This window comes from Alligator mississippiensis, chromosome 6 (genome assembly GCF_030867095.1).
Source record: "Alligator mississippiensis isolate rAllMis1 chromosome 6, rAllMis1, whole genome shotgun sequence".
NCBI lineage: Eukaryota > Metazoa > Chordata > Crocodylia > Alligatoridae > Alligator > Alligator mississippiensis.
The window spans coordinates 26,615,863-26,640,850 of record NC_081829.1 but is presented as its reverse complement, the minus strand read 5'-3'; the positions used below and the strand labels follow the sequence as shown (position 1 = coordinate 26,640,850).

The 24,988-nt window shown below is 42.0% G+C and overlaps 1 protein-coding gene across 1 annotated transcript in view; it reads right to left on the bottom strand.

Annotated features, from left to right (window-relative positions):
• VCL (vinculin) overlaps positions 1-24,988 on the bottom strand; it is a 117,652-nt gene that overhangs the window by 70,786 nt on the left and 21,878 nt on the right. The window contains exon 2 of the mRNA XM_006273793.4: positions 12,302-12,372. Coding sequence (XP_006273855.1) covers positions 12,302-12,372 — 71 coding nt within the window. The remainder of the gene's footprint in view (positions 1-12,301; positions 12,373-24,988) is intronic.

Below are 24,988 nucleotides of genomic sequence, written 5' to 3'. Positions count from 1 at the left end.
CGAGAAACCAACTGGCGGCTTCGGCAGTGGTGTCTCGAGGCAGGCTTCGGCTTCCTGGACAACGACCTGCACATCACGACGAGGGACATGCTCAGCTGGGATGGGCTTCACCTGTCCCCCAAAGGTAAGCGTGTGTTTTCTTCTAGGTTGGCGGATCTCCTCCGGCGGGCTTTAAACTAGGCTTGTCGGGGGGAGGGGAGTACGAGGGTGGGAGAAGCTGTGGACCACCAAACCATGTGGCACCCACAAGGACAGCCCAGCCTGAAGAAAGAGAGCATTGGGAACCTGAAAGCCATGGGGAGACCAGCACTATGGCACAGGTAAGAAACAAGAAGGTAAGAAACAATGAGCCCCTTGGGACTCGGAGTGGGGGGGCAGCAAAGGCACCAGTCGCAGGGCTCAAGTGCCTATATACTAATGTTAGGAGCATGGGAAACAAGCAGGATGAACTAGCGCTCCTGCTTGCACTAAACACCTATGACTTAGTGGGGCTAACAGAAACCTGGTGGGATTCATCCCACGACTGGGCAGTACATATTGAGGGCTATAGATTGTACAGAAAGGACAGGGTGGGAAAGAAAGGGGGAGGGGTTGCACTCTATGTCAGTGAGCAATATACATCAACCCTCATCAAGACAGAATCCGAGGTTGAGGAAGTAGAAGGATTGTGGGTTAGGCTACATGGGGGGCAAGGAGAAAGGGATTTGGTGGTAGGGGTCTGCTACAGACCCCCACACCAAGGGGAAGAAATAGATGCAGGGCTCCTGAGGCAACTCTCGGAGACCATTAAAGCTAAAGAGGCGGTAGTCATGGGGGACCTAAACTACCCGGACATCTGCTGGGAGACGCAGACAGCAAGGTCCCACCGCTCACGAAGGTTTCTAACCTGTGTACAGGACCTCCACCTGACACAGGAGGTACACGGTCCCACTAGGGAGAATGCCATACTGGATCTGGTATTGGCAATGGGGGATGACATGGTAGGGGACCTCCAGATCAGTAGCCATCTGGGGGACAGTGATCACCTAATAATAGAATTCAACATAAGATGTCGAGTGGGTAAGGTAACTAGTAGGGTGAAAGTGCTAGACTTTAGGAAAGCTGATCTCAATGAACTCAGATGATTAGTCAAGGACGCACTGCAGAGTAGGAGTTTTAAAGGGATGGGAGCCCAAGAAGGGTGGCTGTGCCTTAAGGAAATGATCCTTCGGGCACAAAGCAAGACGATCCCCGAGCGAGGCAAAAGAGGGAAAGGGCCCAGGAGGCTTCCCTGGCTGACCAGAGAAATCCAGGGCAGCCTAAGGGCCAAAAGGGGAGCACATAAAAAGTGGAAACAGGGAGAGATCACCAAAGACGAATATACCTCCTCTGCTCGTGCTTGTAGGGAGGCAGTTAGGCGGGCCAAAGCTACCATGGAGCTGAGGATGGCAACCCAAGTAAAGGACAACAAGAAATTGTTTTTTAGATATATAGGGAGTAAAAGGAAGGCCCAGGGAGGAATAGGACCCCTGCTAAATGGGCAGAAACAATTGGTGATGGACAGGGGGGACAAGGCTGAACTCCTCAATGAGTTCTTTGCCTCAGTGTTCCTAAGTGAGGGACACGACAAGTCTTTCACTGGGGTTGTAGAGAGGCAGCAGCAAGGCGCCAGACTTCCATACGTAGACCCTGAGATGGTGCAGAGTCACTTGGAGGAACTGGATGCCTTTAAGTCGGCAGGCCCGGGTGAGCTCCATCCGAGGGTGTTGAAGGCACTGGCCGACATCACTGCAGAGCCACTGGCGGGAATATTCGAACGCTCATGGCGCACGGGCCAAGTCCCGGAGGACTGGAAAAGGGCCAACGCGGTCCCCATTTTCAAAAAGGGGAGGAAGGAGGACCCGGGCAACTATAGACCAGTCAGTCTCACCTCCATCCTTGGCAAAGTCTTTGAAAAAATTATCAAGGCTCACATTTGTGAGAGCCCGGCAGGCTCCTGTGGACAAATTATGCTGAGGGGAAACCAGCGCAGGTTTGTGGCAGGCAGATCGTGCCTGACCAATCTAGTCTCTTTCTATGACCAGGTTACGAAACGCCTGGACACAGGAGGAGGGGTGGATGTCGTATACTTAGACTTCAGGAAGGCGTTCGATATGGTATCCCACCCCATACTGGTGAACAAGTTAAGAGGCTGTGACTTGGATGACTACACAGTCCGGTGGGTGGCGAATTGGCTAGAGGGTCGCACCCAGAGAGTCGTGGTGGATGGGTCTGTCTCGACCTGGAAGGGTGTGGGCAGTGGGGTCCCGCAGGGCTCGGTCCTTGGACCGATACTCTTTAATGTCTTCATCAGTGACTTGGACGAGGGAGTCAAATGTACTCTGTCCAAGTTTGCAGATGACAAAGCTATGGGGAGATGTAGACACGCCAGAGGGCAGGGAACAGCTGCAGGCAGACCCGGATAGGTTGGACAAGTGGGCAGAAAACAACAGGATGCGGTTCAACAAGGAGAAATGCAAAGTGCTGCACCTAGGGAGGAAAAATGTCCAGCACACCTACAGCCTAGGGAATGACCTGCTGGGTGGCACGGAAGTGGAAAGGGATCTTGGAGTCCTAGTGGACTCCAAGATGAACATGAATCGGCAGTGTGACGAAGCCATCAAAAAAGCCAATGGCGCTTTATCGTGCATCAGCAGATGCATGACGAATAGATCCAAGGAGGTGATACTTCCCCTCTATCGGGCGCTGGTCAGACCGCAGTTGGAGTACTGCGTGCAATTCTGGGTGCCACACTTCAAGAAGGATGTGGATAACCTGGAGAGAGTCCAGAGAAGGGCCACTCGCATGGTTAAGGGCTTGCAGACCAAGCCCTATGAGGAGAGACTAGAGAACCTGGACCTTTTCAGCCTCCGCAAGAGAAGGTTGAGAGGCGACCTTGTGGCTGCCTATAAGTTCATCACGGGGGCACAGAAGGGAATTGGTGAGGTGTTATTCACCAAGGCGCCCCCGGGGGTTACAAGAAACAATGGCCACAAGCTAGCAGAGAGCAGATTTAGATTGGACATTAGGAAGAACTTCTTCACAGTTCGAGTGGCCAAGGTCTGGAACGGGCTCCCAAGGGAGATGGTGCTCTCCCCTACCCTGGGGGTTTTCAAGAGGAGGTTAGATGAGTATCTAGCTGGGGTCATCTAGACCCAGCACTCTTTCCTGCTTATGCAGGGGGTCGGACTCGATGATCTATTGAGGTCCCTTCCGACCCTAACGTCTATGAATCTATGACTGGGGTCCTCATGGCTACCCTGCTATCTACCCCCAGCACACCAACATCTTACAAGTTGAGGATGCAGCTTTTTTTGGCACTGTGCCCAAAAATGTTGCCAACCCCTGTACTACCCAATCTTTGTGGTAGATTCCCATCAGCATGTTTGCCCAATATGGATCATGTGTTTTATAGCCATGCTCAGTGTTAGCTGCATTTAATCAACTTCATTGCTGGCTTCCATTACTGAGAGCATCCTGTTTTGGGGGGCAATTTAATGATGGACTATATTTTGCGAGATTTCCTTGTACACAATAATAAGACGAGAGGCTTTCTTCCTTTTGCCAATGTGGAAAGGTGGAGGGAGACCTTGTCATGTACTCCAGTAAATATGGTAATATGTTATGCTATATTGTCAAAAAGACATTACAGTTAATCATATGTTGCTATTACCAAGCCTGTACATTTTCCCTTAGAAGACAACAATACCTACAATAAAAAACAATTACTACTTTTAAACATTATACAATAATAAAAACATGTTAACAGATACCCAAAAGAACTAGCACTCAAAAACTTGCCTAAGTCCACCCCAACCATATAGTTGGGATATCACCCAATTAAAAAAAAATATATATATATAAAAAATTTAAAAAAGATACTGGTCACAAAAATCCTTGCCTCTCCCAGATTTCCTGGACCATTACAGCTACAACATTACTCCAACAACAAAAACAACAACAACAACAACTCAGTTACTATGTACTGGTACAATATACATAAATGTGATTCACATTACTTGTGAATGTTTTAAAAGTGAAATTTTTCTGAATTCCAATCTATTTTTCCATGCCATGATTGTTTAAGATCCCTTACAAAATATACAAAGGTTCTCCATCTCCTTCCTTCCTTAAAAATTTTTCCAAAGGAGGCCCTATTAGGGGACAGGTGAGAACTATCCTGATTCAGAAGAATGGCAATACAACAGGACCAGGCTAGCTAGACAGTAATCACCTCAATGAGTTGAAACTCCATTTAGAATCCTACAAAAAGTGGAAACTTGGTCATATTTTTAGGGAACGGAAAGAGTATTGGGGCATGATTTGAGATGCAGCTGATAAGGGACACAAAGCAATAAAAAGATATTCTAAAAATGTCAAAAGAGGAAAACCAAAGAACTAGCATATGCAGTTGGCAGCAAAAAACAGGAAAAGAGGAGGCAAACACCCTACACTAGGGGCGGGCAATTATTTTGGGCAGAGAGCCACATACTGAGTTTTGGCAAGCCATCGAGGGCCACATGACAGGCAGCCCACGATAGATAAATATTAATTTTCTAAATTTTTTTAGGGGCCCCGCAGGCCGGATAGAATGGCCTGGTGGGCCGTATCTGGCCCCCAGGCAGCATTTTGCCCACCCCTGCCCTACACCATAGCAGAAAAACAAGATGGGCACTAAGAGAAGCTAGATCAGGGGTGGGTAATTATTTTGATGGGCAAGCCACTCTAATGAGTTTTGGTGAGCTATCAAGGACCACACAATCTTTCAAAAGATATCATTTTAACAAATTATAGATAAAAACAAATCATACTAAAAATCAAACATCTAACTATAACTTACTATAATTTTATTTCAAAAAATAATTTCTGTCCTGATTTTATGTTTTTGAGTACTATATATACAGGGGCAATCTCATAATAACTCAAAATAAAGTTTTACTCTAGTATATTGTTTGAGGGGGGGTGTATGGGTGTGTGTGGGGGGGAAGGTGTGCACGTGTGTGGGGCTGAGCCCTGCCTGCTACCACCCAGGGTAGCCCACACCATATGTCCACCAATGGTGCTGCCCCAGCTCCAGTGAACACACACAGCTTCTCAACAGGGCTGCTTATCCTGATGCTGCAGCTGCCCAAGTACTACTTGGCTCCCACCTTCAGCAGCTTCTTCCCTTCCTCCTCTTGCTCCTGATGCGCTGCTCCAGGCAACAGGTAGTGCAGGAAAATGGCAGCAGCCATGGAAATGTGTGCCGGGCACTACATGCCTACCCAGGCAGAGAGTGGGAGGGGAAGCTGCAACCAGGCAGCTCCTGCCCCAGAGCGTGGGGCTCCAACTCCAGCTCCCAGCTGCCTTCCACCCACTTCACCCACCCAGTGTGATGAGCAGCCAACTCCTTGGCCTGTGGTGTTTCAGTTCTACCTGCTTCACCTAGGTCTTACCAGTTCTTAGCAAAGAGGATTTTGCCACCTACAAGAAGTATTCCGCGTCTGGTCACATGCTCAGAAAAGAAGGACCATCCCAGCCCCCTCCCCCCCTTCCATGGAAGAAGCCTGACCATATGGTCAAATGCTATGGAGTCAGAGTTATCACTGACAATAAGTGGGTAAAAAGATAATAAAAAGATTTACTGTAATAACAAGAGCAAATATAAGAAATCAGTAACTATATATTGGGATATAGACAGAGAATAAGAATAAAAGAGCAAAGAAAAATATCAGAACATTAATCTGTTCTTATCCTGCATCTTAAACCCAAAATGCAGTTCTTACTCAGCTCAACAGGTTAGAAAGCAGCTTCTGCCTCTGGCCTCTCTGCCAGGGCCTCCTGCAATTTCTCCTGTCAGCCTACATTTCTCAGACTGCTGGCTAAGGATCTGCAGCCTTTCCTGTATCTGGAAGACTAGCAACAAACCCTTTCTCTTAAGGCAAAGCTTAAGTATGGTTTCTTATCTGTCCATTTACATGCATCACCCATTGGATTCTTGGGGAGTCCACACTATGCATACAAATTCCTGCCCCCCTCCCAGGTGCATGTTTACCGGACGAAAAGTCTTTCCTGATCTAAGTGAGATGAAGAGAATATCTGCATCCTTTCACACATATCCCAAAGATACTGACACTCAATTAATTTCCCTGTACTGAGACATATCCTTCCTCCAATAGTCTGGTCTGAATAGTCGGGTATTATTTTTATGGCTCCTTACTTAAAAATGTAAATTCAGTATTATCGGGAAGGGCTAGGTCCACCTGCCTCAGTCACGAGGAAACAAATGCCAATTCTCAGCCAATGTCAAATGCCAGTTCTCAGCAGTTACCTCTAAGTGTGAATAGGTGAGGAACATTTAAGTACTGTCCAACTAAACAGTCTTTGCCAAAATAAAGATATTTCAAAATTCTAGTGATATTAAACACCATAATTCATGCAGACATAATAATGGTAAGGCTAAATACAGCTTGACACTGTCTATACATAGGAACTACACATGCCATGTCAGTAAAACAAACTCAAGAAAACATACATGACATCCCATGGCCTCCATAGGACATAGTAAGATCTGACATTCAACAAGCAGTCATCAATGGCTCAATGTCTAGCTGGGAGGAGGTATCAAGTGGGAGTTTCCCAATAGTCTGTCCTGGGTCAACATCTTCATTAATGATTTGGACCACAGGATTGAGTACATGCTTTGTGGATAACACTACATTGGGAGGAGCTGCAAACACTCTGGAAGTTAGGCCTAGGATCTGGACAGACTGGAGAAACAGCCTGTAATCAGATGAGATTCAACAAGAACAAGTGTGAAATCCTGCACTTGTAATGTAATAAACGTACATACAAATAGACTGGGGAATGACTAGCTAGGCTGCAGTACTTGCGGAGAAACCTGGGGGGGTTTCAGTGGACCATAAACTGGAATAAGTCAACATTGTGCTCTTGTTGCAATAAAACCCCAAACAAATAAAAAAACCCAGCAGCATAATACTGGGCTGCATCAACAGTGGTGTTTCTTGCAAATCAAGGGAAGTGATTCTTCATCTCTGTTGGCACTGGTGTTAAAGGAATTTTCCTCAAATGTTACCTTTAAGTTTTCCCCTTTAAAACAAACAAACAAAAATCAGCCTACAGATTACAAACCATTAAACTGGTATCTCTAATGATACCATTCAGCACTGGTGAGCACTAAGTACTCACCTGGAGTACTGTGCCCAGTTCTGGGCCCCACACTTCAAGATGGATGTGGACAGCTTGGAGAGAGTCCAGTGCAGGGCAACAAAAAATGATTAGGGGTCTGGGAAGCAAGGCTTATGAGGAAAGGCTGAAAAAATGTTGATCATTTAATGTAGAGAAGAGACCAAGGGGGGAATTTGATAACACTTCAAATACCTAAAGAGTGGCTACAGAGAGGATGGGGCTAGACTCTTCTCTGTGGCTATAGGAGACAGGACAAGGAGTAATGGCCACAAGGAGCAGCAGAGGAAAATTAAGTTGGTGATTAGAAAGAACTTTTTGCCCATGAAGGAAGTCAACCATTGGAACTAAAGAAGTTGTGGAATCTCTATCTTTAGGAATTTTCAAGAACAGCCTGGACAAACATTTGGCTTAATGACAAACATTAAGTTAGGTATAATCCTGCCTTGAGTTACATTTTCTAGGTTCCCTTCTAGCCCTGCTTTCCTATGGTCCTATAACAGAACTAAAATCTTTGAGATCAGATTAAAAATTGATTTCATTTAATTCCTACTACAATAATCTACATGAAGTGAGACTAGAGAGAGAAAAAACTTAAAAGAACACTATTTTAGTAGCCATGCTATAGTTCCACTGTTTATTTTCTAATAAAATTCAAATTAAAATGGCAGCATTTATATTTGATTGTGAGTGAAAAGAGACCTGCAGCTGCCCTGCTCCTAGCTCTCAGATTTAAACTTATCTCTTTTTTTTCTTTCAAACGATTTTTCCCTTTCATAAAAGCTGAAGCAAATAATATGAACAGACTTCAAAACATAAGATTTAAATTATGTGCATTAGTCAAGGTCCCTGGTGGCTGAGACAACTATGTAATAGGATACAGGTTTTTAATGACTACGTCAACAGTTCCAATGTGGTTTATGTCAGTTGAAAATGAAAGTTGCCATCTGATGGCTGTTTAACCAGCCACAGTGAATTTGTTAATCTCAGTCCCATTTGTACTACAGAGCTTCACAAAAAACCACCAGATTGTACTAATTTGGTGAAATTTTCACTCTGTGGGGTCAGCCTCAGAGAAGCAAAAAAAGTGATGGGTGCCTGTACATATGTGGCGAGGTTGCTCCGACATGTTGGAAGACGCAAGTAATCAAGCAACCTTCAGCGTCACGTGCATCAGTGTCCCTGCTCTTAGAAATTGTGCCAGGGGCACTTTAACTAAAGCTTTAGTTAAAATGCCCCTGCTGCCATTTTTCAACGCAGGGACACTTATACACATAACACCCCAGGAGCTTTAGAGTGGCTCCAAAAGCCACTCTAATTAAAGAGCCCCCTGTTCCCTCCCCTCCCAGAGCACACATACAAACATCCAAAGAGAAGAAGAAATTGAACTCATCCCCTCCCCTGGGCCCCAGCAGTGGTCCCCCCATGTTAAGGTTGAGTTACATTAGTCAGTTAGGGTTGAACAGAAAAAGAGACTGGGGTGAGGAAACAAATACTGCATTGAAGCCACCACTGACAAATCTCTTAAGGACAGCTAACAATAAGCTCTAAGACCATCAACAGAGAACTGTAAACATGTACTGAGTTCATTTAAAAATAAAGATTTCTAGATGAGAAAGGTTTTGGTCATACAGGGTTCCCTCACCTACCACAGTTTTGCCAACCACGGTTTTGACGATCCCCGGTTAATATTCTGTATGCCATTTTGCCTACCACGGTATAAAGTTTTGAGTAACCATGGTATTCCGTGGTTACTCATAGGCAGAGGGAGGAAAAAAATTGGGGGGGGGGGGGGGGGGGGCCGAGTGTGGGCCCCAGCCGGGCCTACTCGTGGGGCAATTGGAGTCTGGCGGCTCTTCCAAAGGCAGTGTGCTGCTGGGGAGCCAAGGAGTGGTGGGGAGCATGTGGGCCCCGATCTTTCCACAAGGCAGGAGCAGGTCACAGCTGGGCTCAGCTTCTGCTCCTTGTGTCTGCACCTCGCTGCCGGAGTTGCCCTATCCATGGTGGCACGGAACTGCAGGCCCACTTGCCGCTGTGCCCTGCTTCCCTCCCCTGCAACCCAGTGCGGCAGGGAGCAGAGAAGCCTGTGCCTGCTGCTGGTTTTGCACCATGCCACTGTCCTCAGTGCAGCCCCATATCCAGGAAGCGCATCACCAGAACAGCACAGGGTGAGCAGTGGTGGACAAAGATCTCCACATGGATTCTCGGCTCCCTGCCATGCCAGGTCAGCACGGCAGGGAGCAGAGAAGCCAAGCAGGGATCTCCTTGCTTGCCACTACTCGCCTTGCGCTGCACCTCTTGTGCATGAGGCTGCACTGAGGGCAGCAGCCCTCCCCCTCTCCCGGATGAGCCACTCATGGCCCCATCCTGCTTCACCCCTAATCCCAAGCACCATCCCTAGCTCTGCCCAGCTCCCTACCTACAAGGGCCTCAATCTCTCTCTCCCCGCACTTACCGGCTCATCCAGTGATACAGGTGAATGGCTCCCACTGCCACCAGGTTTGGATGGTCCCACAACCCAGCCTGGCCAGGGCCCCATTCAAGTCCCTAACCCCATTTTTCCCACAAGTCTCTGGTTTTACCAACAATGGTTTTGCCAACTATGGGAACTTCCAGGAACCTAACCTCTGTGGTTGGTGAGGGAAATCTGTACATGTTGAATTTTGCTTTTAAGAACCTGTGCTAGACCTGTTTTATTTTAGGATATTATTTTTTAAATAAATATGGTATGGAGTAGGTTTAATTACTGATTGAGCAGCTGAGATTATTTTTTTCCCCTCAGTGTAAATCAGACCCAAACCGTTTAAATTCAGCAACAACTTGTGACTGTTAGGTGCATAAGAACAGATGTCAGGTGCAATGCCATTACCCATCTGCATTTAAATGAAGTTTTCCAGCTGCTAAAGTAATATTTTTCATACATATGCAGTTTAGAATTCTATCCTCTTATTATCTGCACAGAATGGATGCTGAGCGTATGCACAAATCCTGAGCATGTGCAACAGTGTCAGGACAGCTATTCAGCTAAATACAAGCCCAGTGAGCACAAGTTAGTCATGAAGTTGTAACCAGACAAAAACCCATGACTAATAGGGCGTTAGCTAGGTGGTGTGGGAAGGGAAGAACCCTCCCACGTTTTAGTTCCGGTAGCTGAACAGTTACAGCAGTCACCCTGCAGTAGGAGACCTGCTTTCTAAAACCAATCCCTCACCCACAGGAGGTTCAAACCTTTGCGTCTCTAGCTCTCTAACCCTAACACTACAGAGTAGGGTACCATACAATGACTTCTCCAGCCCTCCTTTTGAAGTTGCCCCCTGGGAAGCCAAAAGGTGAATACATGTGGAACCAGGAAGAAAAGAACACGCTAGACAGTATGAGGCTAAGTGAGCTAGGTACCACCCTGGCCCTAGGTTCTAGACTGGACCTTTGCTCCCAATAGGACAGAAAATTTTCCACTGTGTAAAACAGATGAAGAGCAGTGCAGTGATTATTAAACACAAAAGGCAGTGGTTCTGTTTCAGAAGGAAAGATAGAGAAGGGCCTGGCCACTGCCTAAGCTATGCAGTGGTGGTTAGTTCACTGTGCTAGTAAATCAGAGATGCAGATTCAAATCTCCTCTGGGCATGAAGTCCTGTTACCCAGCTGTCCTGATTCCTCCCCTAACCAAATGATGGGAGGGTTTTCCTGCTCCTTGTTTTTTTCTGGGACCAAAGCCAGGGTCCGTTCATATGTAGCCAGGTAGCTTCTTGACCTGAGTGTAGCCTACTGCACATGTCCAGGGCATGCGTGTTTACATGTCCACTCTGCATAATTAAACACAGGATGTGATTCTATTAAGTGCCAAAACACCACTTTCACAGCTGGGTACATGCCATTTGGATGCAATAAGGGTAACTGAATTCCCACTGTGGTTTTTCAAACACCTTTGATTAATATTGTCTCATACTTACTGCCTAAATATCCTTGATGATATTTACCCCCCCCCCACACACACACACACACTTCTTACATGCTCTGGAAGCTTTTAAGTATTAAATAGAGTTGGTTCTGGCTCAAAAATTCAAAGAGAGTCATTAGGTTAATTCACCACCCTCTTAAGTAAAAAATAACTACCAAACCACTACGAAAATGGAGACAGCAAAAGAAGAGTTTTTTTATATAACAACACAATTCTATTCTCCAAAATCATAAAACAGAGCCCACCATGCACATGATTCTTCAAAGACTCCCCCCCATATTTATTTGGACACATTTCTCTTTCAGAATTTTTGCCTCCTCTCATCCCTACCCCCCACATGCAAACATCATGCTCCCAGCATTTTGCATTTATTATTTCATTATTTGCTTTAGGAGTTTCCTGAACCAGATTTTCAGCATCTTGTGGCTCAGAAAAATAGAATAAAATATTCAGTAACTTGACATATGTCAGTAGAAAGCATCAATAAAGTAACCAGTGAATTCAGAGGATGGGGAAAGAAAATCGTTTAAATGAATTTGTCATTTGCCAGTGACAAGCCTGGCAGTGTCACGATAGCCAAGCTTTTATTTCTAAAATAAAGACTCTGGGCCACAGATGATAAAAACGTGTCATTAATACTAAGTCCTGAACTTAATTTTAAAAGTGCTAGTCACTAATCTTTAGCTATCTGAAAATAGTTTTCCAGGCTGTGACATGAAGCACCTACCGGCTATATTCTCACCGATACACACAACCAGTAAAATAAGTAGAGATTTTGCTGAAAAGAATATTTATTATAAGGTTCTTCAGCATTCTTTAATCCGGACATGTGGAAAAATGCTACTGTTTATTTCTGGAGGAACACTAGGAAAGCACATAAAAAAAGTTATCATAGGTAAAAAAGCCAAGGCTGTCATAGTAAAGAGCAGTATCTGGCTCTCTCTCAGCTGTAGCAGGAAGCCTACCACCCTTTGAACTACCTAAGAAAACAAATGAGGACAAGCAAATATGAGATATAGTAAAGAATCCTAGCAAATAAATACATTTCCCCTTCCTCACAGTGAAACAAATAATTAACTTAGTCATGGAGCAGGTTTTCTGTATCTGTCGTGTAAATTACATTTATTTACATGAGCTTACTTGATAAATGCTGGTGGCATGTCCCTTTTCAAGATCTGGTCTTCAGTTGTCTGCACAGTCTCTTTTCCAACCTGCATTAAAAGAGAGAATCCACATTTAATCCTTGGCTTTGGGATTTCACTTTAAAGTATGAATTAAATTTAGTTCAGTCAGTGTAAATGATTAAGATTTGATACCAACAACAGGAATTAACCAATGGAGAATACACATTAGGGTTTTTGAGGTCTATACAGAGTTAAGTAGGCACTGAACCTTAAAATATTTATAGCTCACCCTTTTTATAAAGTTTTAAATTTGTGGATATAATGATCATCACTGGAGACGTTTTCTAGAATGCAGCTGGGGAAGGTTTCTTTCACTGATCTGGCCAAATCAGTACAAACAGAAACATTCCAATATAGATATTGGAGTTTTGAAGAATAAATTCTTATTAATACTATTAGGCAGTATATTTGATTTACTAGTACTGAACAGTCTAAGAAAACCAACAGTAATACACCATTTAACCAGAAAAAATAAAATGTTATCCAATTTTGTAGAATGGAAAGAACAGAGTCTGAACAAAAAATATTAATTCTTACAAGCAGTCCTGAGGTTTTTAATTCCTGAGTGTTTAATAGTAAATCGGAGCAATTTTTTTTGCTCAAATGTATAACATTCGCTATATTGTAAGAGATAGATATTAATCTTAACACAAAAAGAAAAAATGTTATTCTGTTTTTATTTCCTTTAGACATAAGAAGAAAAATCCACCGCTCTGCACTAGTGGTACCCCAACTTTTTGAACAAATGGACTTCACATTTCCTGCAGACCATCATGCTCCTGGAAAGAAAAGTTCTCACAAAATACGTCAAAATTATTGCTTAAAAAGTAAGGGAGGTCTGAAAGGACCAAAGAAGCAAGTGTGAAAGCTCACTATCATCTGAATTCTAGCTATAATCCTGTGGGGCATCACACATGTGGACACAATGTGTCTGGTGCACCAAGTCACAAGAAAAGTAAGAGGCTGTGGTGCTACCATGAACCACCTGAAGACCACTAACAACAGTCTCAAAAATCAGTTTGGGAACCACTGTATTATTCTGTAATGAGGGAAACAGAATCAACTTTTAAACTAAACAAGCTTTGCTATCTTGCTAATAAAATGTAATCAAAAAGTTTCCAAAAGGGAATGAAAATAAAGAAAAAAAAATCCCTTTTCAACCTGTTTAGCCTATCAGAAAAGTCTAATTAATTATAAGTCTGCACACATACTACAGACTATCCTCAGGCAAAAATATCAGGCAGAAGTTAATAATGAAGGGAATAAAATAGGATCTGGGTTTTCATACACAACAGCTCTTGTGTTACACAACAAGTCTTTCTAATCAACATCTGGCTCCCTAGTCTCTGAGATCACTCACTTGACAGCATATTTCCAGTTGCTTTGTTCACTGTATTTTCCAGCTGAATAAGTCATTGAAGCAGGGTAATGCAAAGCAGAAAATCTTTAAGCCAGACACTAATCTGCATTGTGATGCCAGTATTTCTGAGCTGCAGACAAGATAGCATTGTACCTTGACTTTTACTGGACCAACAAACATGCTTAAATATGCAACCTTTTAAAACTAAACTAGATTCCCATCCCAGTATGCTGTTCAAAGCTGGTAAATTATAACTTTTGTCACAACCCAGCAAGCACATGCAGGGCTTGAACAGTTGACTGCTGGACTGTTCTTCAGAGCTGTCTCATTCTGACCTTATCGCTCACATTCCAAAACTTAAGGAGATCACTGGAAAATATAACAAACTGATATCCAGCTGAAATGTCAAAACTGATGTCTTTCTTCCAGTTCTTACATCTTCCTGGTTCAAACAGAAAGCAAAAAAGCACAATGCTTTCTACAGTGTTCCAGAAACTTAAGTCAGACCAGTTTTCCACATAAATACCAATCTGACGCTTCAACAACTAGGATAGGCTTTTTCACATTTGTTTTCAACTTTTATGCATTAGGCTACCATAACATACCTATGGCTGAAATTGGCAGTAACATGGCTGAAAGTGATTGCTACTGTGCCCACAGGTTTTCAGCTAGATAACTGATATTATCTCATGATATATTGTTATATCTGTATTATGTTACAATACGATGACATAAGGTGCTAGGCATTGCTTGTGATGAAAATGACTTTATTTATTCAGTTTACATGCTAGCAACGTATCACTTACACAAACCATTATATGTGCATAAGTTAGCAACTGGATTTTAATTTACCCACAATTTACAGCAAGCCTGTAAGAAATACACCATCAGTGAAAGGGAAGACGTGTCAGAACTTATCAGAAATTAGCTGGGATTCAGTGTAATAAAATCTGCAGCAACTTCTTCCATTTTGCCTTCTTTTAACCATCTTTGAAACAAAGGTCCCTGCCAGACATTACAGTTAAGGTATAATTAACCTCTTAACTGTCCCATAAATAGTAACCCTGCTATACATTCAAGGAATTAATGGCATAACAAAACATGAAGCCAGTCACCAAAAATATTCCACAAATTGTGTAACATTTTTGTGACTGGCTTCCATCACACCTTAAATTGAATGTGTGGCAGGGTATTAACTTATTGCTACTTCTCTTCATCAGGACCAAAACTAATGCTAAACAAATGCCAGTATTCTCCCCCCGATCTCTAACACAGTAGAAATGGCTACAAGACTACAAACACTCATTTGTTAAATACTACTGGAAGCAAGCAGAAGTTATGTTAATAGTATGTCTGTTTCCTGTTTGTGCATTACAGCTGAAGTTTGACAGCAGTAAGAAAAGGTTTACTACAATAGGAAGAAATTACCAGATTCCTCATTCAACTCGCTCTGAATTCAGGCTGCAAACCTGATATTCCATTCATGGCCCAGTTCACATTAATCATAACTTTCTTTCTACATATTAATTAGAAAAACAGAATTTAGCTTGATGTTATTTGAATAGCCACAGAAATGGTATAAAATACATTAGGGTCCTGAATTACAACCAGTTCAGGTAATTGTTTAATATAGCTTCAGGTGACAAGTTTTTCTTCAAACTCTTGCTTCCTTTCCCACTATTGCCATTAGGATGTAACTAATAGAAAGATTACCTAGAAAGAGTAACTAGGGAAACTTTACATTATTATTTTTAAATTAGACTATCTATTTTTCTGGATGTTTTAGCCAATTCACAAAAACACAGTCTTAATGTACTTTTAACTCATCACGCTTCTTCCCTGTCAATATTTTGAAGTGATGATATGATATGCCCTACCTCCAGAAAGTTTGGTTAAAAATCTGTATACCTAATAACTACAAATTACACTATGAATTGTCACTCTGAAGTCAGACTATGTAATCTTTCAAATTAGATGCATTGTTAAGTACTCTATTGAACTAGAGCCCAGAGAGATACATCTTTATATTTCAGTTATACAAATATTCTGTAATTGTTCCTGGTATTCTCATGATTATGCTGGAGACTGAATTCCGGACATTTCAAGGCACTATTCCAAAAGCATCTGGCAGTAAATCAAGTAAATTAAAGCACTGAAGCCATCTGTCCCTAATCTTGGGAAATGGCTCTGCTTATCTTCATGGAGATTTTTAGAACCAGTTTAAATTGCCCCTAGGCCAAGGAAATTATACAAAAAATACATACAAAAACAGGGTACATGACATCATTTGGGCAGCAAGATTTTTCTATTTATGTTAATAAAACCTAATAACTGTACAGATTATAGGCCCACTGCCTAAGTAATTTGATTAAATACAGGATACATAGTCAACACAAAGGTAATTAAGTATGATAACAGTTCATTTCTTTCATAATTTTTACAAAAGATACCACAGAAGTTTCTTTCCTGTTGCAATATTACAGAAATTTAAAATGCTTTAATACTGAAGTGTAACAACACACACAGCGGGTGCGTCTACATGTGCAATTAATGTGACTGAATACACTCTGGCTCAATGTGAGCCAGAGCAAACTAATCCTGACATCACCGTCTACATGCGTGTCTATGTGCAGTAATTTACTGCATTGCTGGATACCACTTTTATCTGATGGGACTATCTGGCAGCACAGTAAATTAGTCAACTGCATCCTAATTGCTGCATACATGTAGATGGTGACGCTTTACTGTGCAGCAAATTAGTCTGCTGCTCACTAAAGCATTTCATACAGATGCATCCAGCTAATCCTAATTTGATCCATCCTATATGCAGAGTAACTCCTACATAAATTCTCCAGGTAAATTTTATATATATTGAAGGAACGTGGCAAATAGCCACAGTTTATTATATGCCCAGCTACAAATCGTCACATCTGTTTCATAGGAAGCAAGCTTTGAAAAGCTTTTAATGACAAAGAAATTATGCAGACCACAAAAGAGCTGGCCTGGTTTTAAAATACATGGGGCAGTGAGATCTTCAAGTCTCAGAGCAGGTCCAGAAGGTACAGTAAGCAAAGTTGCATAGCTACACTACACTGGATACCTGAAGCACAAGACACCATGACTTCAACAGATATAATATGGTAGAGTTACATTCTTCTCCATATTTAATAAAGACATACCAATCTGAGGAACAGAAAGAAAATTCAGCATACCAGGATGATGCAGATACACTTGCATCACTGTTGATAATGCCTTACATGTTGGTCACTATCCTCTCCCTGAACACAAAACAAGCTGTCCTTTTTTGTCAGGATAGAGACTTACAGGGTCTGATAGAAATACCACTATTTAGAACAGGGGTGGGCAAAATACAGCCTGTGGGCCGGATCTGGCCTGCCAGGCCATTCTATCCAGCTCACAGGGCCCCTAAAAAATTTAGTAAATTAATATTCATTTGCTCCTGGCTACCTGTCAAAGATGACAGGAGTCAGGGGCAGTAGGACCCAGGGGGGAGCTGGCAGCAGGGTGTAGGGAGGGGCAGTGTGTGTGCATGTGCACGCACAGGGAGGGGCAGTGTGTGTGTTCATACGGTGAGTCCCACACACACCCCACCATACATGTGCACCTACACAACCTCGCACTGCCATGCACACAGACCTCCACACCCACACCCCCTCCTGCACTCCAGCCACCCTACCCCCACACACAGCACCCCACAAGCCCCATACCCACCTATACCCACATGCTCCCTCACCCCACAGCCACACTCCCACCCTATCCACCCCTCACAGACACACCCATACCTTCCCCCACATCCCATATACCTACACAGCCATAAATCTATACCCACCCCCCACAACATACAAGAGCAAGACTTCATTTAAGCTATTGTGCAGTCAGCTCTGTGTACACTACACAAACGCATGTAAATCAGGACAAAAATATTTTTTTTTAAATCAAGTTAATTAATGTTTTCAATGTTGGATTTTTAGAATATAATTTGGTATTTTTCTGATTCCGAGATGGCAAAACCCCTTGCTGAAAGGAGTACTTCCAGGGGCAAGGGGAGGGACCTCTAGTAGCAAAGGCCAGGGGTTAGAGCACGGGACTTCCAGTCACAAGGTAGCAACCAGGGGGTGGGGCACCTGTCAGGGGGCAGGGCACCCTTCAAAGGGAAGGGTGACCATGTGATCCTCAACAGCTTGCCAAAACTCGGTAAGTGGCCCTCTCCCCAAAATAATTGCCCATACCTGATTTAGAAGGTAGTAATAGGAACATTTTTGTGGAATGAGAAAATAGTGATTTCTTAGTCATGTAAATATATAGTAGGTAGCAGGATCTGCATCACAAACTTCCCACTTCTGCTAAACGAAAAGGATAATTTTCCATCTAAAAGGGAAAAAGCACCCTGTATGAACTTGCTTCCTAATATAACTCGCTGACCGGTAAGTGAAAGTGACTGCTAAACCACCAATTTCACTGGCCATGTAAAGATGCAACACACTTCCCCTCCCAGAAGGACAAACAGAAAACATTCACTAATCTCTTCCTTCTATCCTCTAATGTTTACTAGTTTTATATTAAAAATATAGCTAGGAAAAAATGCACACTACTCTTCTAGCTTCTCCCAATTTATAAAAGGAGGCTCTTCACCACTCATAGCTGTGGGACAAGACTAAAGACTCTTGAATGATGAAGATATTTATGTGGGAAGAGGCACATTAGGCTTAGCAGATAACACCCATTTGATGTGTGGCTGAGTTAAATTTTCCCTGCTCAAAAGTACTACTTCTTCACAGTCCTTTCAACTGTTGGCTAGTGCTTTCTCTGTTTTAGAGTTATACATTCAGGAGGAGAGAAGGGAAGGGAAAACAGGGATGCAAAACAGCAGTTTTGCATTTATTAAAAGGTGAAGCATATTTATGTAACTCAATTTCATGAGGAAGGGAGCAGGGAATTGTAAGATACTTCCAGTGGTAGGCAAGGCTGGAGAACAGACAAAACAAGAATGGCCTTACAGAAATTATAAGATGTGCTCATATTATAGTATTTTTCTCTTTTTAAATCAGTGGTCCATAATTTCAGTCACCTATAATAAACAGCTTTGACATTATAAAATGTCAGAAGTTTCTCTTCAGCATTTAACTATAAAAATCTGTTTACTGCTTTCTGTACTCTATTAAAACACATTTTAAGCTCACTGCAAGTTTAACAGAAAAGTGCATTGCACAAAGAGCTTTAAATACATCACAACTAAAAACACAGGTTATCTGCCAAGTACTGAACTTTTAAGATCTTCTATCCATTATATGCCAAAATTCACACTGACTTCTTAAATACTGATTGCTTAAAACCTGGATCTCCCTATTACGTAGGGAAAGAAAAACACAGCACTTAGCTCAAATTAACAGCCTTACTGCATGAAGATACAATGGAGACACCTGGAAGGAGACAAAAATCAATGTAGTAAATTTATTTTTATCTATATCTATGTTAATACCAGTGAAAATTATGAATTAGTCACTACAAATTCCAGGCCACAACAAATGGAATAACGATATTTTAAAGTATCAGAACATTGCAGTTCATCAATACTTATATCCATTTTATACTAAAACTTTATTGCACTTGAAAAACAAGAGAATACAATAATTTTACTGCAGCTACTCTCTAAACATCTATTTTATTTTGAAGTCACTTAAAAAAAATTCTTCAACGCTCAAGACAATTTTGAATCCATGAAGTTTGCTCTTCTAGTTTCTGCTTGACTTCCTGCATGTGCCTGCAATATACTGGGGTACCAACAGAAACCCTATTGACTTGTGCTGGGGAAAGAAGTATATACAACTAACACCGTCAGAGGGAGCAGATCCGTGGGAAGTAATGCATTAAAAATGGCTTGTGTTTAACATTAAAGAGTACAGAGAGCCATGGAAAGAATACAGGAGTGAAAAAAAAGACAAAACTTGGCCTATTTAAACTATCACTGCAAATAGAGAAACCGAACTAAGTCCACTCCCTCACTGCATCCAGGTCTTAAGTTATGTGAATTCCTAAAATGGGCCTTTAAAAAAAAAAAACCCAAAAAACCCAAAAACTTTTCAACAATAGAAGAGATTTGGTAGGGAGGGAAGGAGGAAAACAGGAACTGCAGCAAATGAAATTACAATGAAGGTGGTTCATGTCAAATGCAGGCTCTCATTCAGATAAGCTCTGCTGCATTAATCACTATACAGTCTTGCATCAATACATCTTCACTTGGAATACAGAAGAGAGGGAAATTTATTCATCTTCTGTAAAAAATAGAGGATGAAATAAATTTCCATCTTCACCGAGTTCTTTATTTTTGGAACATACCTCATAACTCTTCAACTCCATTAGAGAGGTAGTTGTGTAAATGACTTCTCATATGCACTGGAGATGTACTGCTTTAATTAGCTACAACACTGTATATATTATATGAAAGAGAGTAAAATATCAGAAACAAAGAATCTGTGAAATGGGACAATTCTCTCTGAAGGTAGCTTTATAGGACTGCTAAAGTGGTTTCATTGTAATCAGATGCCTCCTAACCCATTAGCACTGGACCTGAGAATTTTTCTTTCTTTCTTTTCAACAGCAAGATACTCGGCAGTTTGTATTTTTTTCCCCTTTTGATTTTAAAATGCAAAGCAGTTTATATTTGTGCTGGATAGTGAATCCAGGATCTTCTGGTATACTGGAAGTTTAAGTACGGATTCAGCTCCAGGTTTCCTCCTCCACCTCAGCTACATATAAACAACCTGCAGGCAAGCATGAGGTGACTTCTCAATTAACAAAGCTTACTGTTGTTGAGGTTAGGCTGTTGTTCAAGACATTCAAAGAAAGCAAAAAATAGATGCAGACACTTGTGACCTTGAATCAGTTCTAAAACTGTGTGATATAAAATGTTGGCACCTGGAAATTTAATCAGACCACAATGCAGTTAATAAACACTTCTTTGTGCACAAAAGAAACGGTTTAAAGATATAGTACGACTTGTTTTCAACACTAATAGAAGCCTGATCACAACCATTGCTTTTTGATCGTCTTCAGGAACTAGACAAAGTATTTGGACTGAAAAGACAAAAAACTGTTTTAATCTGCAAGATCACCATTACTAGGGTACAGTTGGCCCTTCTTTATAAACTGTTGAACCCTTCCCTGCCTGTTAAGCAAGAGAACAGACTAAGCAAAAGCAGGAAGCTTACACACTTTTTCTTCTTAGCAGTGGGGATAGCAGTGGCTTTTTTGGAATAGCTGATCTTAATATATTTGTACCAACAATGAAATCCTGGGCTGGTTTGCACTGGAAACACCACATTTTCCGTTATATCTTTCACTACAATGTGCATTTAGTCAATTTTGAAAAACCTACTTGGAATTGTTAATAAATGGTATCATCCAAACCAGTGTTGGGGTTTTTTTTGTTTTGTTTTTAAACCAAAACGTTTTTTGAAAGTTGCTTTTTTCTTTTCTTAATTTACATCTATTCCAATTTGCCACACTATACTAGGAAGCCATAATACCAACCGTCACCCTATAAAGCCATGCTCATAGGCCCAGTTATGTTAAGTCTCATTGGTTTTGGTTTCAACACCACTCCTTGCATTTATGTTTTCATCTGGCCCCACCACAACATTCAAGATCCTTACAATCTTTAATGGTACTCCAACCCCATTTTTACATATGGGAAATTTAGACCTGGAAGCTAAGCAACTTGCCCATTGTCACAAATCACAACGACCAAAGCAAAGCAGGCTAGTGCTACTTGGGGTGTGACCTACACCATTCCTTCTCTCTTGCTTGAGAAACAAATGGCTGTAGAAAGAAGTTTTTTCAAAAAATTAAAAAAATCATGATTCAAAGCTGAGGGTAAATAGAGGCCCCTAAACTTTATACATTAAACCTTTGTTGAAAATGTAGAAGCTAATGTTACAAAAATATGGGATTCCCTTTTGTAGTATTCTAATGCAAAGGTGTTCAGACCCAGCCCAGGAAGCCATGTCATCCAGCATGCCAGGCTTCCCACAGATCCAAAAATTTGGTGGTGGAGAACTGGTAACAGCCTTAATTGCCACTCCCATACTGCCAAATTTCTGGACTCAGAAAAGCTGGGAAGCTGGATAGCATGGCCCTGCATGCTAGATCAGCCACACAAGTCTGGGGCAACCTGGGACAGTGCATGGCCCAATCCAGGCACACAGGGCCAGGTTGGGGGAGCCAACAGTCCAATCTGGGCATACGAGGCCCGATCCTTTGAATGGTCCAACCCATGGACCAGCCCCCATGCCACTCATCTAGCCCACAGTTTAAGAAGAATACAACATCCAACAACACTGTGAATGGCATCCTCTATTATAATAAGCTGTTAATTGTACTGCAGTGGTGTTCTAGTGCCCTGATGTGCCAAACAGCATGCAAATGCAACCACCTGAAATAATAGGTCCCACAATGGTCAACAGATGAACTACTGCCTAGATTAAAAAGAAACAAAAAGCAATCTTGTGGCATTACTACCACCAGCTGAAAAAGGCACAGATGCCAGTTTTGGGGTGTAAATTTGGCCTATAGTTCCATTACTAGTAATCTATGATCATCAAGGGAAGTATGACAAAACTATTTTCTTTTCTAAGGTTTAATCTGTAAATACATTTCCCTCTTGCCCACACCACAGAATTTGGTCAAGAAGCCTACTGTCAACCAGAACAAATCAACATACAGCATCACTGCAAACCTAGTAGAAAGAGAAAGTCTTCTGCACCTGTTCAGTGCTTAGGTCCCATCAGTACCCTTCTATCCTTGTTTTCACAGGCACATTCCCTCACCAAATTTAAAAACACCAGAGCAGACCAGATGCCACTGTATAAGAGACCCAGATTCAGAAAAGACTTGTGAGCCAGACAGACCCGTTGGTATTTAAGGCTAGAAACAGACATCTTCAGCAGACCACAATCAGCTGTACGGACATTTCATAGCACAGCTATTTGTGGGCCTGGGACATCTATAGATGTCCCTGATTGCTGCACCCATCATGTTGGTGAGCAAGAGAATCTACTGCAATTGCCATACTGACTTCTATGGATGACAGTCTAGAGCAGGGGTAGCCAACCTGTGGCATGCATATCCCAAGTGGCATGAGCAGCCCTTGCATGTGGCATGCAGCAGATTGGGGAGGGTACAGGCAGCAGAGTGGAAGATAGGGCAGGACGCAAAAAAGCAGCAAACAAGGGAAGGGAAGGGGAGCACAGCGTACTGTCAATCAAGAAGGGCACAGTGCTTAATTTGTAGCAACCTACCACAAAGGTTGGCCCGCACTGGTCTAGAGATTTTAGTCTGGACTCAAATTCTCCAGTCAAAGCAGGTTGATATTTCTTTCTCCCACACATTGAGGGGGAAAACAGCTTTATTTGGTGAAAAATAGAGTTTTATTCAGAACCAAACAATTTTAAGAGTCAAAGAAAACTTATAAATCAAACATTTAGAGTTGCCCCCCCGCAATTTTCTTTTTTTCTGAATAGGAACCTTTACACCCATTTAAGGTACTGTTGCACAGTACTTCTTCAGACAATACAATCAATCAGTGCTTGCCAGTTTCTGGCAATTTTGCATTGCAACCCTTTTCTTTGTCACTCATAATAATTGTTAGTTAAACAAAAATGTCTTTTCCCATCCCCAGCCTTCTCAGAGTGCAGGAAAACTCCATTTAACTCCAGTGTTCCATAAAATGGCAGAGACCTAACTTAATGTAATTCTAATCAAGATCCATGCACATCTATTAACTTACATACAAACTCTTTTCCTTGACAAGTTTCCCAGAACATGCAGCAACAGAAATAAGGTCACATCCCACACAAGGTCTGGAGGTTTTATTTAAAATTTTCAGGCACAACGAATTATTTCACTGTTGATCTACAAGCAAAAAAAAAAGAAAAAGAAAAAAAGAAAGCAGGCAGCATTGTTTGAATAAACTTAAGCAAGTGTAACTAAAGCAAACCCTTACTTTTGCTCATTTTTAAATGAATTGATTTCCTGATTCTCAAGAAGTGGACTAGAAAATCATGATCTTGCAGACTTCAGACTGGTATGCTTACAGCACCATTTCAATACAGCTTCTACTACAAGCTAGCTTACAGCACATTTTAATATACAAATTTCAAAAAAGACTTCTGTGCAAGAGGATGACTGACACAGAAGAATCAGATTGGTTATATGCTATTGTGCAGTAATTCACTACCTGGCATGCCAGCTGTTTTAAGATATTACATCACCAAGCAATATTTTGCATTTAAAACTTAACTGTAAATTCCTGTCTGGGTGCCTGAAAATGCAGTATAGGCTTCAACAATAAGCAGCCCTCACTTCAGATTGCTGATTTACACCCTGCCAAGAGTGCTGGTGACCAAGAATGATTACCATTCAACATCTGTTCTGTATTTAGTCAAGCCAGCCAGCTCTCAGATACCGATTAGCATTCTGGTAAAGTCTCACAGCTTACATTGCGTCCAAAAAAAAGTGTGACAACACAGGCAAATAGGACAAGGATTCCGTGGAAAAGGAACATTTAAATCATCCTGAAGAGAAACAGCAATATGCTGCCTCTTCCAAACAAAGAGGGAAGACATAAGAGTAGAGGAAGGAGCTGAAGTGTAGGCTAGATGAAGGACCCTGAATGACAGTTTTTCAGTAGCAGTTATCCTGCTAATAGGCAGAGCTGGACCTATCCATCTGTTCTGCAACAAAGAAACAGGGGCTCAAAAAATAGTTTTTGAACCCAAACAAAAAACTGATTAGATAGAAATAGAATTGATTAGACATTGAACCATGGTAATTATCAAGTTATGCAACAAAACTTGTTATGCTTCCCAATTTGCTACCATCATCTTCATACAATAAAAGGGCACCCTTTGACTATGACAAAATAATCCAACAGTATAAGGAACTATCAGGCAGTACTTGTGAACCTCGCGGAGACCACTGAAGTGTAGTAGCAGACAACATCTAGGGTAGGGGCGGCAATTATTTTGGGTGGATGGCCGCTTACTGAGGTTTGGCAAGCTACTGAGTGCCACGTTGGTAGCCCGCCCCTTAACCAGTGTCCTGCCCCCTGGTCATCATCTTGACTGAAGGTCCCACCCCTAACCCCTGACCTTTGCCACCAGAAGTCCCTCCCCTTGCACCCAGAAAAACTCCTTTCTGCAAGGGGTTTTGCCATCTAGGAACCAGAAAAATACCAAGTTATACTCTAAAAATCAAATATCTACA